Below are 16,879 nucleotides of genomic sequence, written 5' to 3' on the forward strand. Positions count from 1 at the left end.
AATGGATATTATTGAATGTCATCATCCAATACAAACTCCTATAATTGGGCTCAGTGGTAAAAGAATCTGCCTGCAATGCAGGGGATGCAGGAGACATGGGTTCGATCCCTGGGTTGGGAATATCCCCAGGAAGAGGGTATGGCAACCCACTCCAGCATGCTTGCCTAAAAAATCTAATAGAGGAGTCTGGCGGGCTACAATTCACAGGGTCACAGAATCAGACAGGACTGAAGCGACTGAGCACACAAGCAAACTGAAAGCAACTGACTTGAAAACTGCTTTGAATAGAGGTGATTTTAGTCAGCTGGGATAGATTCATAGATTAGGGAAGATATATAGCAGCATTAGCAGAAAGAGTAAGACTTTGGACATCTGAATCAGATGAATGTATTCAAATTTGGTTTTGCCATTTCTGTACTATGTGACCTCAAACAAGTCACCTGAGACTTATTTCAGTAATTTCTTCAGAAGAGCAGCTATTTCAAGAATCAGAAAAAATAGTATAAAAGACAAAGAGTTAATAACATAACAAAATATTATCCTAAGATAATTTAGTTATCTGTCAATGATCAATTATCAAAAAGTTATTGGTTTCATGGTTTATATATTCAAGAGCTGTTCAGTCACTCAGTAGTGTCTGACCCTTTGCGACCCCAAGGACTGCAGCATGCAGGCTTCCGTGTCCTTCACTATCTCTGGAGAATATTAAACAGAGCTGAGGGTCCAGTGATTACTTATGGATCCTGGACAGTGACAATCTCTGCTTTCTTTTTCCTAGAGTTGGGGACAGTGAAGGAATATTATTTCCTTTCCTACCCAGAGCACTGTGTTCAAATGCCTATTTAAGGGAGCTCACTACCTTACTCACAGCTTCTCAATAACAGAGCAGTTTATCCTTCCAAGAACTGCCCTTCAGTACTGCCATACCATGAACTACAAACTACACTGGGGTTAAATTAAAACTCATCCATCCCAAACCAAATGGGATGAACTTGAAAACATACTCTATGTTTCATTTTACACAAGTCGGGTGACTTCAGTGATGAGAGTTTGTAGTATGAACCTAAAAATTCACTTTCTTTCTTTGCAGGAGTCACAACTGTGCTCACCATGACAACTCTGAGTATCAGTGCCAGAAATTCCCTCCCTAAGGTGGCCTATGCAACTGCTATGGATTGGTTCATTGCGGTGTGCTATGCCTTTGTATTCTCAGCTCTGATCGAGTTTGCCACAGTAAACTACTTCACCAAGAGAGGTTATGCATGGGATGGGAAAAGTGTGGTTCCAGAAAAGGTAAATGCTTTAATATCTCCTATGATATAGCAACATTATGTCTTTTTAAACCTGTAAGATGGAATGTGTGAGCTTGGGGGAATGGCTGAAGGATGTAGAGAGAGGGTAAAGAAGATTGTTTTTTTCTTATGTCATAAATGATTAAGTGCTGTGAGAATTTCCTCACTGCTAAGGAAGGAGCTTTTTCCATGGATAGGTGTGCAGAGTCAAGGGAAGGAAATAAAGGAGAAACACAAAGGTAAACATTTCTATTCAAATATGGTTTCCTATGGTCCCCATTAATGTGAGAACAGTTTTAACAAACTTGATATTGGGAGCAATTACACCATTATAATTTTTGTGACTTGAAAATCATAGTCTTTTGGGTGTTTTCTGAACCTAATAACTTTGGTCCTAAATGTTATTACTTTAATGACTCAACTGAATTGAGCTTGCAAAATGCATTATCTCTAATTTTCACTAAAGTAAAGGTCAGGAAACATATTTTCTTTTTCCAAAAGAGAGGTTTGCTCTAAGAATCAAAACACATTCACAAAATTTCTACATTGTAGAAAATTATCAAGGCAAGGATATCACTGTTCTCAGTTAGAACCTATTTTGGAGTGACTTTTAAAGCACAGTTGGGGAGGATATTTCTAATTCTGGGCTTTGAAAGAAAAATATGTCAAAAGGCAAGAAAGTCTTGGGATGGTGGAGAGAAAGGCAAAGTCAGAATTCCAGAGGTTCTAAGACATCTAGGAGTAACCTAGGAGGAATTTCCCACAGCAAATGAAGAGTACTAATGTCCTGAATCGGTCTCTGAAAATACAGTTATGTTGACAAACACATTTACAGAATTCTGAAAACTGTCAAAGAGTCACAGTATATTAGACAGACTGAGAGGGTCTACAGTAAAGAAATTCATTTAATGATGTTTTTCCCACAGCTCCACGGATATACTAGAAAAGAAGGTCCTTTGTAGAAACATCTACTGCATTTAATAGAATCTATAGTGTTACCGATTCTAAGATGTACCAGTAATTTATGTGTACATAAGAAAGAAAATATGCTGCCACGTAAAAACTCTTTGAGATTTACCATTCAGCCACAGGTGGATCTATTGAATACTCCAGTGATCTCCTACACAACTCAAAGCAAAGGAAGTTCTGTATGGGGTATGCTATAGCAACCAAAATGGACCAGATCCAGGTCCTCAAAATTCACCTTGCCTTGACACATCCTCACTTAGTATAAGAAATATATCTGAACTTCCAAACCAAGAATCTTGTCTCAGGATCAGTAGAGAGGAAACAAGACAAAAGAAACTGCAATCACCAGATGGAGAAAGACGTGAGAGAGTGGAGACAGTTTTTGTCCAATACTTACTTTAACCATTGATGGTCTCCATTTGTCCTGGAACAGAAGGGCAACCCCAAAGGAAAGAGCACTGAACCTGAAGATGTGTGATCATAAGACACTACAAATTGTGAGACACAACCCAAAACTTTAGCTGTGGACATTTTTGAAATCCACATCTTAGAACTACTGGTACACTCTACCAAAGTTCTTCAGAATTAATGATACACAAACATTAGTGATATGCAACTGAAAAATGAAATGCAAACATTGGGAAAAGTTGCTTTTCTATCCTAATCCTTTCTTTGCATGCTGCAAGAAGTCAGTGTCTTTCTGACTGTGGCTTGTCAGTTGCAGTTGTTAATGAATTGTTAGATTAATTGAACTTGATCAGGAAAGCATAGAATTTGGGTTGAGGTATTGGTGATCTCACAATTGAGTTTAGATTTCTTTCTGACTGTGTACTAGTCTTTAAGTGCTGTCTCAAATAAAATATTTCAATCTCTATCAATCCACAGTGTACATATATAGATATAACTATAGTCATATGCACACAGACATCTACATATACATAAACAACACATTTATTCCCATATCTGGCATCTTATTAAGAAAGAGAATATTTTCTATAATATATTTTTGTCTCTGTAAAAATCTTCCCCAGGGCTTTGCCAGTTTGATTTGCTTAAAACAAGGAATGTGAACACAATGTGATCCAGATCTCACTCTGACATTTAGAGAGGATACATTTTTTTTTTTTTTTTTTCTGTAACTAGGTAAGTGTTTCCAGGAGAGTTAAAGTTTTGATCTCTGATATGGTGTAACTTGAAAATAAAAAGAAAATCCCAATAGGGCATCACATTTTCAAGTGAATATATAGTGGCCTTCTTAAGATCCACCCTCATACGGTTAACTGCTAAATTAAATACTAACTTCTTAGAGAATATGCAACTATATCAGACCACATAGCTCTGAACAATTACCTACTTTATTTTTGAGAAGTGTCTATGTGACAGCAACTAAGAAAAGCTGCAGTTATCAATTACCACACAGATAACATCAGTGAGCAGGTAACATTGAGCAAAAATCGAATCCAGGATATCCTGACTAACCCTGCTTTGTCATTTATGCACTGGAAGCCTGAGGAGAAGGAGCAAATAATAATTGGCTCATCAATTTTTTATCACTGCGAAACAAACTGCCCCAAAACTTAGTGACCTAAAGCAAGAACCAAGCATTTTGGGCTGGGAAAAACCTGACATTATTTCTGTTAGTTGAATATGGGCTCACTGACATAGTTCCCGCACCAGGGCAAGAAAATCTACAATGGCCTTTCTCCCGTATATGGAGCCTGATGCTGGCTGGATCTCTCACTGGACATAGTCTCTGGTCCCTCAGTGTCTAATCCAGGCTTCATGCTTCTGTGGCATGCTTCCAGAGAGTAAAGAATGAGGCTGCAAAGCTTCCTGAGGATAGGGTCCTAAGCTGGCATAGCATCACTCTGCCAGAGTCACAAGTATAGATGTAATAAGTGGGAGAATATTTTCTATTTCCATTTTTTTTATTGGAAAGCCTGGAAAATGTTTATTTGAATTTTTCTCTAGCCTTATTGAAAGATAATTGACACATAGCATTGTGTAAGTTTAAGGTGTACAATGTAATTAATTAGATATATTGTATATGATGTATTGGATACCACCAGAGTATTAGCTACCATCTCTAACTGGTCACATAGTCCTTTTTGTGGTGAAAACATTTAAGATTTAGTCTCAGCAATATTAAAGTATATGATACAGTATTGTTACCTATAGTCATCATAGTTTAGTATATTAGGTGCTGTCCAAAATGTCCATAAGGCATTTGGACCATGGAAACCAACCCCGAATATTCATTGGGAAGACTGATGCTGAAGCTGAAGTTCCAATACTTTGACCACCTGATGTGAAGAGATGACTCATTGGAAAAAGACCCTGATGTTGGAAAAGATTGGATGCAGGAGGAGAAGGGGGTGACAGAGGATTGAGATGGTTGGATGGCATCACTGACTCAATGGACATGAGTTTGAGCAAGCTCTAGGAGATAGTGAACAACAGGGAAGCCTGGCATGCTGCAGTTCATGGGGTCCCAAAGAATTGGACACAATTTAGCAACTGAACAACAACAACAAAGGACTTTGATATTTGGTCCTGCCCAAAACATCTGTCATGGATCCAGTATGTTCATATACATTTTGGATAGGACCAAATTGCAAGGACCATTGGCGTAAACCAAATGTCTTACTGACCAACTGTCTTATGGACATTTTGGACCAAATGTCCCACCAGGTCACTTGTCAATCTTACAATTAGACCTTAGTGTTTGCGTTTTTCATTTATTCCCAAAATGCTGGCATAAATTCCATTCCTTAGATATTAAATAAAGCACATGTTTGAGTTCTAAAGTAAAGGTCACTTTGCTCAAGAACTTATAAACTTGCTTCCCACAATTTACTAAACAAAATACTTTAACTCTTTCCTTTACAGCCAAAGAAAGTGAAGGACCCTCTTATTAAGAAAAACAACACCTATGCTCCAACAGCAACCAGCTACACCCCTAATCTGGCCAGGGGTGACCCCGGCTTAGCCACCATTGCTAAAAGTGCAACCATAGAACCAAAAGAAGTCAAGCCGGAAACAAAACCACCAGAACCGAAGAAAACCTTTAACAGTGTCAGCAAAATTGACCGACTGTCAAGAATAGCCTTCCCACTGTTATTTGGAATCTTTAACTTGGTCTATTGGGCAACATATTTAAACAGAGAGCCTCAGCTAAAAGCCCCCACCCCCCATCAATAGGTCCTGTCATTCACATTCTGTTGCTCAGTCCTTTGCACTGGGAATTGCTTTCTGTTCTCAACGTGGTAATTCCCATCTGCTTTATTGCCTCTGTCTTAGAGAATTTGAAGGTTTCCTTATTTCCATAATTCATATAAGAACAACAGACCCCTGTCTGGCTGTCCAGAGCAGAACAGAGCATACAGCTGAGAGACAGGATTCTGAGAGAGGGAGCCAGAGAGCAAAATCATGACAGAAGGAGACAGAAGGGAAGAGAGAAAAGGAGGGGGAAGTAGATCCAAAGATAGGAGGAAAAGTAGAAGAAAAATCCAACTTAACTCCAGGTCATTTGTAGATATATATTTCCAAATATTCTAGGAAAAAAAAGATACTGTATATGTCAAAAATATTTTTATGTGAAGGTGTTTAAAAGAATATAAATGTTTAATGAAGAAACATTTTAAAAAAATCTATGTCTTTATTGCACAGATGACGATGTGTTTCTCACATTTCTGTTTTGTTTTTTAAACCTATGTATAGCTTTAACAGTTTGTTTCCAAAGCTCAAGATCCCCATTCTTTCTCTTTTAAGAAATGCCTAGGGCATTATTTTGTTGTTAAATGCTATTTTAAAATTCATGGAAATTGCATAGGCAAAGGTGCAGTGTCTCACCGTAAGAGCACATTTAATCCAATGGAGACAAATGCTTTAAATAGGCTGCTTTACTGTCATCTGAGCTTTTACCAGTAGACTCAATGAGGAATCATTCTAACAGATATATACACTCAATAAAACTAAAAAAAAAAATAATAATTATAAATTTAGATAGAACAATTTTAAAAGATTTATTTTCCACCCTCTCTCTATCCAGATAACACATGCATCCAGTAATCACTTGATTTTCATTCTGAAGATGTTTTAGAGGGGCAAAAATATTTTGCAAGCTCTAGAATTGTTGAATGTATTATTTTATATAACAGTACATTAAAAGCTTTAGATTGAAATTTATGACTAATAAACAAATATAGAATATATAAATTATATATGTAAATATTCAGCATGAGATTGTACATTTTTTTACTTTTTTAAAAGTTGTGTTCTTAAAATATTGTGTAGGACTCACCGCTCTTAGCTGTTAGAATGTTGTTAAATGCTATGGAAATACTTTTAGAGCCTGCATTTAAGACCAGAACAGTCTGAAGGAATCAGATGGAATTTATAATATATGGGTATAAAATCTACTTATGTAGGGAAAGCTTGTAATTCAAACTGTTGTCCCGTGTACAGTAGTGAATCAGTTGTTATCCACTCTAGTCATCCCACTTTTCCCTATTTTAGGCTCTTATAATATAGAAAGAAAATGGAAAAGCATTAGTGGGAGCTAGAAAATCAACTGTATATTACTGCTATCTTTGCTGATACCAACTATTTCAATAAGTGTTGTACCATATGTAGCATTAAATATAAAAATACATGAAAGAATGTACAGGAACTAGCTTTTATTGAGTAATATTACATTTCATTTATACTGTAGCAATATATTTGTAGGCATACTACGTAAGGGCTTTAATGACAAGAGGTCCATTCATACTCCCTATGAAAATTCTAGTCTCTTTCATTACGTCCCAGATATTTTAGAGATAAATATTTATGAAGAAGGTATTTTTGAAGTCTCCTTTTGTCTGACAGAATTTCAGAGATATTTAAAATTAGCATCCAGAATCCACAGGTCATGGGCTAACCACACTTAGAATACTATGACATAAACCTGTTGTCATAATTACCAAATAAGACAGTTGGGATCCATACCCAAGTTTTGAGCAATGTTTGTCTCAAAAAGCTGCTATCCAGTAACATAGGAAAATACAGTTTGTGTTTTCCTAAACAAACTCTGGTATTTTTAAATGTGCTTTATTGTTTGATTTGGTCCTGCCTAAATTCAATGAGCTAGGCCAATAAAGGCTGAACCAAGTATATTTCATTCTTTGGTATCATGTGTAGATATCATGTATAGAAAATAAAGTAAAATATGGCTCTAATTTCTGTGTTGCTGTTAATCTTAGTTTTTCTTTTTTTCTTTTTAGCATTAATCTAAGTGTTTAATAAGAGTATTTTATCTTCCAGACTCCTCATGACTAACATTTGGTCTGTATTTTGCTCATTAGATGTGTATATTTCTTATTAGTCTGCTTTATGCTATGCAATGACTGCATTTCTATCGTTTTTTAGTTCGTTAGTATGTATGGACAGTATTCTATTGTATAAATTGATTGCACAACTTATCAAAGACAAATGATTCTATGTAGTTTTTCTACAGTGCTTTGCTAAACCATGTAATACTAGTTAAGTCTTCCTTGAAAATAAAGATACACTCTTATAGAGGACAGTTCCTGTTAACTCCCAGGAAAAAATTTTAAAAGATGACACTGAATGTTTATGGCACCTTAGTGCAGTGAAGTGGCAATAAAACCTAACATGAATCGAGGTTGTTTATGGCAGATGCATGTATTGCTTTACAGAGTTTAGCAAAAGCTCTTAATTTTATGTCATACTGTATTCTATTATAATAATAAAGTTAACATTATTCAATAACAAAATGGAATGCTTGACTCTCTTTTCCTATTATCAGTACCATTACCTGTTTTAAAACATTTTCAAGTAGGAGCACCTAAAAGTGCCAAGTGCTAACATGAATCTAGGCTACTCAGAAGATTTTTGAAGAGGTGTCAACAGTATGATCCTAAACTGATTTTAAATGAATCACTTTCAGAAAGAGAAATTCTTAAAAACCTAATATCTGTTGTCACCAGTAGCACCAAAACTCAAAATTTATAAAACACAGGTAGAAGAAGAATCAACATACTGAATCAATAGTAGTTTGTTCATATCTATTGTTAATACAGTAGATTTGTCTTCTGACCTACTCCTGGGAGACTGGTTTAATAGTTTTAGGGAAGAATCTAAGCATTATATTTTTAAAAGCTCCTCCAGAGCTATTATGTCCCTTAATGCTTCTATAAACAAAAAGTTAACAAAATACACTCAGTGGAATAACAATGGAGAAATCATTTCAACAACAGGCATAAAACTGCACCTGGTTCCTACAGACAAGATCATGTGAGGCAAAATCTTTCTGTGTCTTTTTTTATATTTCTACAAATGGAACATATATCTTCTTAAAAAATGATTCAGGACTTAGAAAAATTAATACTTTAAAATCATTCAATGAAATGACTTACTCAAGTCAAATAAAGTTGCCCATGTAAACTAGGTGAACAATCACACTCATTGATTTCTTGGCTCTCATAAAAATTAATGTAGTGAATGATGATTATTTTGGCTATCAAACTACATCCATGTCAAGGCTCACCATAGTAATTATCTAAGGAATCAAAATAAGAATGGACTTGGCATTATGACTAACCATCTGTTTGAATTTAATTATACCTGTTCATTAAGACCTTCTGTTCGAGTTTTCTAACATCCATCCCACTCTTGTGACCAACAAGAACAGTCAGCTGATGTGATTACATTACAGCCATGATTTATTCCAATAAATTAACTCTGAATGTTAATTTAACTAAATTCTACTAACATTTGCTGAGTCTCTACCCTGTGTTAAGTATTGTGCTAATTGATAGGGATGTAGAGATAAATATCTCATGTTCTTTATCCTTAAGGAAATAAAAGCTATGATAGGGGAAGAAAACAAAGAATTAGGCAAAAATAATAATAAAAATATTATAAGAAAAGTAAAGGATGCTATGAAACAGAGAACAGGGGTATCTTGCCACTCTTCATAAGGTTAACTCATTGACTCTATAGGAACTAATAATGTCTAAGATGAAACTTGAAATATAAGAGGAATTGAAGTGGTCTTGCACTATAAGACAGTGGCCTTGGACTTAATACCAACCTGTGAGCTGTTAACCACTTAAGCACTGACTAAACAGTTGGGACACCCTAGAATCCCTCAGTTACTATGGTGGGTACTGAGATTACAGAGATGAAGATAATCGTATGCTCTTAGAAAGCTCATCCTTTAATAGAGAATGCAAGTGAACCACAAGTTATAACACTAACAAAGATGTACCATTACCAATAAATTGGCCCGGTAGAGGGAGTTTATACTTGGGAAGTGGTATGAGGAAGGTCTTCAGATGAAAGTGTTAGCTGAGCTAGATTTTGAAAGATAATTCAACATTTACCAGGCACTTTAGTCTTGCCCTGGTGGCTCAGACAGTAAAGCGTCTGCCTGCAATGCAGGAGACCTGGGTTTGATCCCTGAGTTGGGAAGATCCCCTGGAGAAGGAAATGGCAATCCACTCCAGTACTCTTGCCTGGAAAATTCCATGGATGGAGGCTACAGTCCACGTGGTCGCAAAGAGTTGGACACGACTGAGAGACTTCACTTTCTTTCACTTTAGTCTTGGGGAGGCTGCCTGTGATAGGGACATATTTTTTATTCAATGATGATAACACATTAAAACTTCGTCACAAAGCCTACTGCCAGGGAGCTAACATGTATGTGTAAAGTAGAACATCACATGAAGGGAAGCAATGGGAACGATGGAAAACAGCACACGTCCAGTTTCTTTAGCCTCAGCTCCAGATAGTCAGTGCCTTGTGGGGAAAGGAGCCTCACATTGCTATGCATTCCAATACAACAACAAGAAGCCAAACATTTGATTTTGAACTTCCTTTCAATTCTGATTCTGAAACTACTGCATGTCACATGTCAATGTGTCAGCCAGTCGAACTTCTAATTCAGCTGAATAGAGAGCTCTTTTTTTTGGATTATCTGTACAAATCCACACACTCATTTGGTAATCATTACTTAAGCGGCTATACTATGTTTGGTGTTAAGATTTCACAGAGAAATGGAAGGCTGTCCTTCTCCGTATTAGTTGTTGTTGTTCAGTCACTAAGTTGTGTCTGACTCTTTGTGACCTCATGGACTGCAGCAAGCCAGGATTCCCTGTCCTTCACTATCTCCCAGGGCTTGCTCAAACTCATTTCCATTGAGTCAGTGATGCCATCCAACCATCTCATCCTCTGTCACTACCTTCTCCTCCTGCCCTCAATCTTTCCCAGCATCAGGGTCTTTGCATCAATGAGTTGGCTCTTTGCATCAGGGGGCCGAAGTGTTGGAGCCTCAGCTCCAGCATCAGTCCTTCCAATGAATATTCAAGGTTGATTTCCTTTGGGATTGACTAGTTTGATCTCCTACCTGTGCAAGGGACTCTTCTCAAGAGTCCTGTATTAGTTAGCAAATGTCAACTCTCTACGCGAAAGAATGCTGATGTCCTGCACTTTCAAAAGCCACATTATTTTTCAACAAAACATTTATAGTTTAAAAAGAGGTAAAGTTTCCATGGGATTGTAAAATATAAAGATTCTTTTTATTCTGATTGATAATTTACCTGCCTTTCTCTATAACATGTAGTATGTGTTATTATAGAAAAGATGATGTCCTAATTAATAGTCCATCAAAATATAACTTATGCATATTACCTTCTTTGATCTTACCACATAGGCTAGTTATAAAAGAAGAAATTCGTATAAGTCAATTGATTTGTTTAAAACACTGTGTAAGTGATTTTGTCAGATTAAAAGAGTAATTTGAACTTAAAGATAATTTCAAAACTCATCTTTCGAAAAACTTACATTGGATCTCCTTATCTAGTAGTCTATGTTTTATTTGAAAAGTTAATCATCATATAAAGAAAAACAACATGAAAAAAATTGGCCTTTCAGGTCAAAGAAAAAGTCATCTGAAAAAAGTTAGAGGTGAAGAGTATGGTCAGCACACTCTTTGTTATCCATTGTAACAGAAAAAGCATGGCCACTGGGATCAGGGATCCCACCGTAAATACTGACTTGACCCATTGCACAGTTCCTTCTGAGCTTCAGTTATGAAGAAAACAGGATTAACAGCAGTCAATGTGGACATTTCTAGAGTGACACAGTAAGGATCTGAGCAGTAAGGATCCTCAAAGTCAATAGTAAAACTTGATAAATTTTCTGAAGCAATAATTTCAAGATTCTAGAAATGAACAACAAAGTAAGGAGTATTTATTAAAAAAAAAAAAACTACTGAAGCTTTTGTAAGAATGTTTATATGTAATGTTTCAAAATTTGCAATTGCACTCATGGCCTCTTTAGCTCCATTTTCACAATAATGTTACCAGTGAAGGAGGAGCTGTGTATATAAGCATTGTCACCACTGGGGCAGGGGTGGGGTAAGTGTCTTACTTAAACTGGAAAAAAGTATGCAAAAGTTGTATACCCATGAAATTAGTAGTAATCTGTAGGCAAATGAACAGGAAGGCCAATACTGAGGGTAACCAGAAGTTACAATCCTTATTAAAGCAAACAAATAACTGGAAGAAGAGCCAGAAAAGAAAATTTAACAAGGGAAAAAGACCATTTATAGTGGGCTGATTTCAAACCAGTATAAAAATGTGTTAAAAGATGAAAAACGTGGTGTTCAAATAATAAAGAAAATTATTATAACAATGATATATTAAGTGCAGAATCTCTGACTTCCCTTGTGGTGTAGTGTACAGAAAGCTACCTGCCAGGGCGGAGGACATGGGTTTGATCCCTGGTCTGGGAAGGTCTCCTGTGCCACAGGGCAACTAAGCTGGTATGCCACAACCACTGAGGCCACACACTTAGAGCCTGTGCTCTGCAACAAGAGTAAGCCACCACAATGAGGAGCCTCGAGGAAGAATAGTCCCTGTATGGGCTAGAGAAAGCCCAAGCGCATCAGCAAAGACCCAGTGCAACCAAAACAAATACATTAAAAAAAAAATTCCATTAAATACGGACTCCCAGCAGAGAGATAGATTTCATTAGAAAAGTAAATCTAAAGGAAAAATCTGGATTTGGAAATAAGAATAGTTGAAGTGAGTAAGTTTTACTAGAGGAGCTCAAAAGCAGATCTGAGATTTCCTTTAGTTATTTGCATAAGGTTTCAACATTACCCACATACTATGTTTATGGACTCATTGGTTTTATTTCAGAAACTAAAGTAACAATACTTGTGAGTGAGAAAGGAGGGAAGACTGGAGATATAAACAGTAAGCTGCAGCATTACTAGGGAAAGGCTATACATTTTACTGACAATGATAAGGAGTTCAAAGTTTCATTAAAATAAATCTTGGAGATTTTCTCTCATTCAGTATAAAACCAGTAACTATAACAAATTTCCCACATAAAAGGAAGAATGAGTGCAAGTTCAACGAAAAAATAAAATTCAATGAACCTGTTAAATCAGAGGGTTTTTCATTTATGTAAAACTCAAATAATTTGGAAAGTTAAATTGCTTTGTCCTTTAAAGAGGGAACTCAATTTCAGACATCATAAATGAGACTATACTCTCCCCCTACATTGTATCACAGCAATTTGTAGGTCAAGCAGAAACATTCATTCCTGCTGTTTGGAGCTGTCTTTACTTTGGCCACCAGCTCTAGCTTTCCAACTGATACAAGAGCAGGGAAAACTCTGTGGATATTATAATTACTATAAATTTGTATAATCTTGAAAGATGAAGTATAGTTTCTGCTCAGAATGATCTAGTTTTAGAGCTGGCATGCAATAACAAAAAGACTGCCTAGACATTTATAACACTAATGGCTACAAAACTACATTGTTGAATATAATTTGGATTTCTGGCATCACAATTCTCTCAAGGTGAGAGGTGCATTAGGGTCTTTTACTCAAAATATTGTTGAGTACTCATTAGGGTCTGGTACTCAGGCTATTGTTGAGTATTTCTCTTTAACAAAGATATTCAACTATTAAAAGGTATGCATTTAAAATTGTTTTTGTTAATATTGGTGAGTCTCTGCTCCTCATAAATCCCATTTCTGCACAGACCACCACTGGGAGCTGGTATATTAGCCATGTGGAAACTGAACCCACATATCTGTATGTCAGTTGTCCACATAAATTTAGCTTTATTTTTTCATGGCCACCACTAAAACAGAAAGAAACAGTTTTTAAGTTCAAGGCCAAAGTAGTACTCTTTAAAGAAGTATTCTCAAGAACATTTGTGATTCAAAACCTTTTCTTAATTAAAGAATTATTCAAAAGTAAGATTAACATGCTATGTGATCCAAAGAAAAGGGATTTTTCTCCCCAACAAATTTTGGGTGGTGTGCCCCTAAAAAGTTAAATCTTGATATTCATTCACATCTATGTATTCTGTGGATCCTAAAGAAAACTTTCCATGGGAAAATAAACTAATTTATAGCTCCCAATAATGTATTGCTGACAGATAAATAGAAGATGTGGAACATAAACACAATGGAATATTACTCAGTCATTAAAAGGAACGAAACTGGATCATTTGTAGTGATGTGGATGAACCTAGAGTCTGTCATACAGAATGAAGTTAAGTTAGAAAGAGAAAAAAAAATATTGTATATCAATGAGTATATATGGGATCTAGAAAAATGGTACTGATGAACCTTTGTGCAGGGCAAGAATAAAGACACAGATGTAGAGAATGAACTTACAGACACCAGGGAGTGAGGAGAAGGAGAAGATGGGCTGAATTGAAAGAGTATCACTGACATATATACACCACCGTGTGTACAACAGATAGCCAGTGAGAAGCTGCCTCCTAGCACAGCAAACTCAGTCCAGTGTTCTGTGATGACCTAGAGGGGAGGGATGGGGGAGGTAGGAGGGAAGCTTATGAGGGAGGGGATTATGTGTACATATAGCTGATTCATGTTGTTGTATAGCAGAAAGTAACACAACAAGTAAAGCAATTATACTCTAACTAGAAAAATTTAAAAAATACTATATTGCTGTCATAGTGACAAGAATTACACTATATCATTTTCACATATTATTTTATTTAATTCTCATATCTCTGTGATGTTGTAATGAAAATCCCATTTTACAGATGAGATAGCTGAGGTTTGAAAACATGAATGAACTAACCCACTGCTGTGTAGCTATATTATGCCAAGTGAGTGAGTGAAGTCACTCAGTCGTGTCCGACTCTTTGTGACCCCATGGGCTGTAGCCTACCAGGCTCCTCTGTCCATGGGATTTTCCAGGCAAGAGTACTGGAGTGGGTTGCCATTTCCTTCTCCAGGGGATCTTCCCGACCCAGGGATCAAACCCAGGTCTCCCGTATCGTAGGCAGATGCTTTTACCGTCTGAGCCACCAGGGAAGTCCATATAATATGCCAAATCAGGATTCAAAACAGGATTGAAACTAGGTCACTTTTTATGAACTTGAAGGACTTAAAAGGTTATATAAATTAATTATTTTACTTTATAAATAATAAATAGTAAAAGTCATAATGGATAAACTCCCTGCTAAAGGTAGATTCAAGATTATAGTGCACATTTTTTAATGACACCTTAAAAAAACAAAACAAGCCTATTTTTCCAGTTTGAAAAACTCAACAATGAGATTATTGTGTCTGACTATGAAATCTAATTTTTCCTGGAACAATAACTTAACCAGTATGTCTTCTGTTTAGGTATGTTTTACCATGTGAATTTTATTCATTTCCTATTGGTTGTCTAAAGTCAGGAGATGGGTGTAAGTGGTGAGGAGGGAAATGGATATATGGAAAATTGTAGGTACAGATTGTAATTTGTTATAAACTTAGTCTTTCTTAGAAAAAAACTGCCAACAGTGAATTAGAAAGGGCCAGTGGTGAGATCAAGATGATGGACTAGAAAACCCTGAGCTCACCTTGCCCCGCAAACATATCAAAACTACAATCACACATGGAGCCACTTTCCTTGAGAATGAAAGCCACTCTTCTACAACCAAAGTTATAAAGAAAGAACCACAGAGAGCCTGGTAGGAGGAAAGAAGCAATCTAGTCTAGACCCACATCCTTGCTGGGAGACCCAGAAGAGAAGGAGCATACCACAGGTTAAGGAATCCTGCCTAAAAGGCAAGGAGGTCAAGTTCCATATCGGGTGCCCCAGCCTTGGAGTCTGGCACTGAGAAGATGAGCTGGTTGGTTTGAAAACCAGTGGGGCTTACCAGAGGGTTGTAGGAAATTGAGACTCAGCTTCATTCATTGAGATTATCTTTCTCAACTTTATAGGCACTTGGGGGCCCCTGGACTATAAAACTCGACATTTCAATGGAAACAGCTGTTAGACTTTTTCATGCAGTGCCCTCTTCAATTACCTAGGATTTTTAACTTTCTCGTTCTCACATTTTGGGGAAATAATACATATGTATGTGTACTTGTACATGTGCCATGCAGTGTGTGTGTCTATTTGTATTTCTCCCCCCCTTTCCATTTGTAGCCAGATAAATACAGAAGGAGAGAGATAAAAAGAGATGCACACACAAACATATATACATATGTAGCTATTACCTCCCCAAATATTTCCTCCTATTTGCAGAATTTGGTGAAGAGAGAGCAAAAAGTATAAAGAAGATGGTGATCACACGCTGGTTTATTTTTTTTTTAATCTAGAAATATAGCAACCCCATAGGTGATCTAGATTCTAAATGAACTTTCCCAAGAGCTAATGACTTCATGTGGCACAATGACACCTGCATTTTTTTAAATAAAGAGCAAACTCTCTGCATTGGCATCCTTGGTTTTCAGATACCTGTTTGCTTTTGTTGTTGCCAAAAGGTTATTGGAACAAAGCAGAAATGACAGATTGTCTGGAGACCATAAGGCTGCGAGCAGCCTGTGGCGGTCCAGGCAGCGCCAGGGAGCAGCCTTCCACAGACTGCCAGGCCCTGTGCTCTTTAATCAGGACTGCTAAACGATGCAGGTGGTGTGGAGACTGGGGCATCCTAGTATAACACGGGGAAGTAAGTGAATATTCCCTTTCCACCTGTTCCATCTGGCCTTTTTTCATTCCATACAAATGTCCCCAGGAGCAAAGGGGACCTGCTTTTAAGGACAAGTCAAATACTTCCTTTTTTTTATTTGTAAGAATAGGGCGTCTCAGGTGGCTCAATGGTAAAGAACCCGCCTGCCAATGCAGGAGATGTGGGTTCAATCTCTGGGTCGGGAAGATCCCCTGGAGTAGGAAATGGCTATCCACTCCAGTTTTCTTGCCTGGAAAATTCCAGGGACAGAGAAAGCTTGTAGGCTACATAGTCCATGGGGTCGCAAAGAGTTGGATACTGCTGAGGGACTGAGCACGTATGTATTTGTAAGAAAAAAATAAATAAATACAAACCTAAAAGGGAAAATTAAACAAAACAACAAAAAAAGCCTGTTTGTCAGAAGCTGAAAAGGGCAGAGAATCACAAGGTCAAAGATTTCCTACAGCTCTTACAAACAGAATGTGTGGTTTTCACACATTTTCCTGCCTTGGAGAGGACTGCCTCCTGCATGAGCTTGGTTAAGTCCCTGGACTGAACTTAACCTTCCCATGAGTAATTGAATTAAAGGTTACACTTCAACCGCCTGAAATTCTTC

General features: G+C 37.0%; 1 protein-coding gene across 1 annotated transcript in view; it reads left to right on the forward strand.

Annotated features, from left to right (window-relative positions):
• Positions 1 to 5,630, forward strand: part of GABRA1 (gamma-aminobutyric acid type A receptor subunit alpha1) — a 54,169-nt gene extending 48,539 nt beyond the window's left edge. The window contains exons 9-10 of the mRNA XM_065936479.1: positions 1,091 to 1,293; positions 5,151 to 5,630. Coding sequence (XP_065792551.1) covers positions 1,091 to 1,293; positions 5,151 to 5,462 — 515 coding nt within the window. The 3' untranslated portion in view covers positions 5,463 to 5,630. The remainder of the gene's footprint in view (positions 1 to 1,090; positions 1,294 to 5,150) is intronic.
• The last annotated feature ends 11,249 nt before the right edge of the window (positions 5,631 to 16,879 follow it).

Source organism: Muntiacus reevesi, chromosome 1, assembly GCF_963930625.1.
Source record: "Muntiacus reevesi chromosome 1, mMunRee1.1, whole genome shotgun sequence".
Lineage (NCBI taxonomy): Eukaryota > Metazoa > Chordata > Mammalia > Artiodactyla > Cervidae > Muntiacus > Muntiacus reevesi.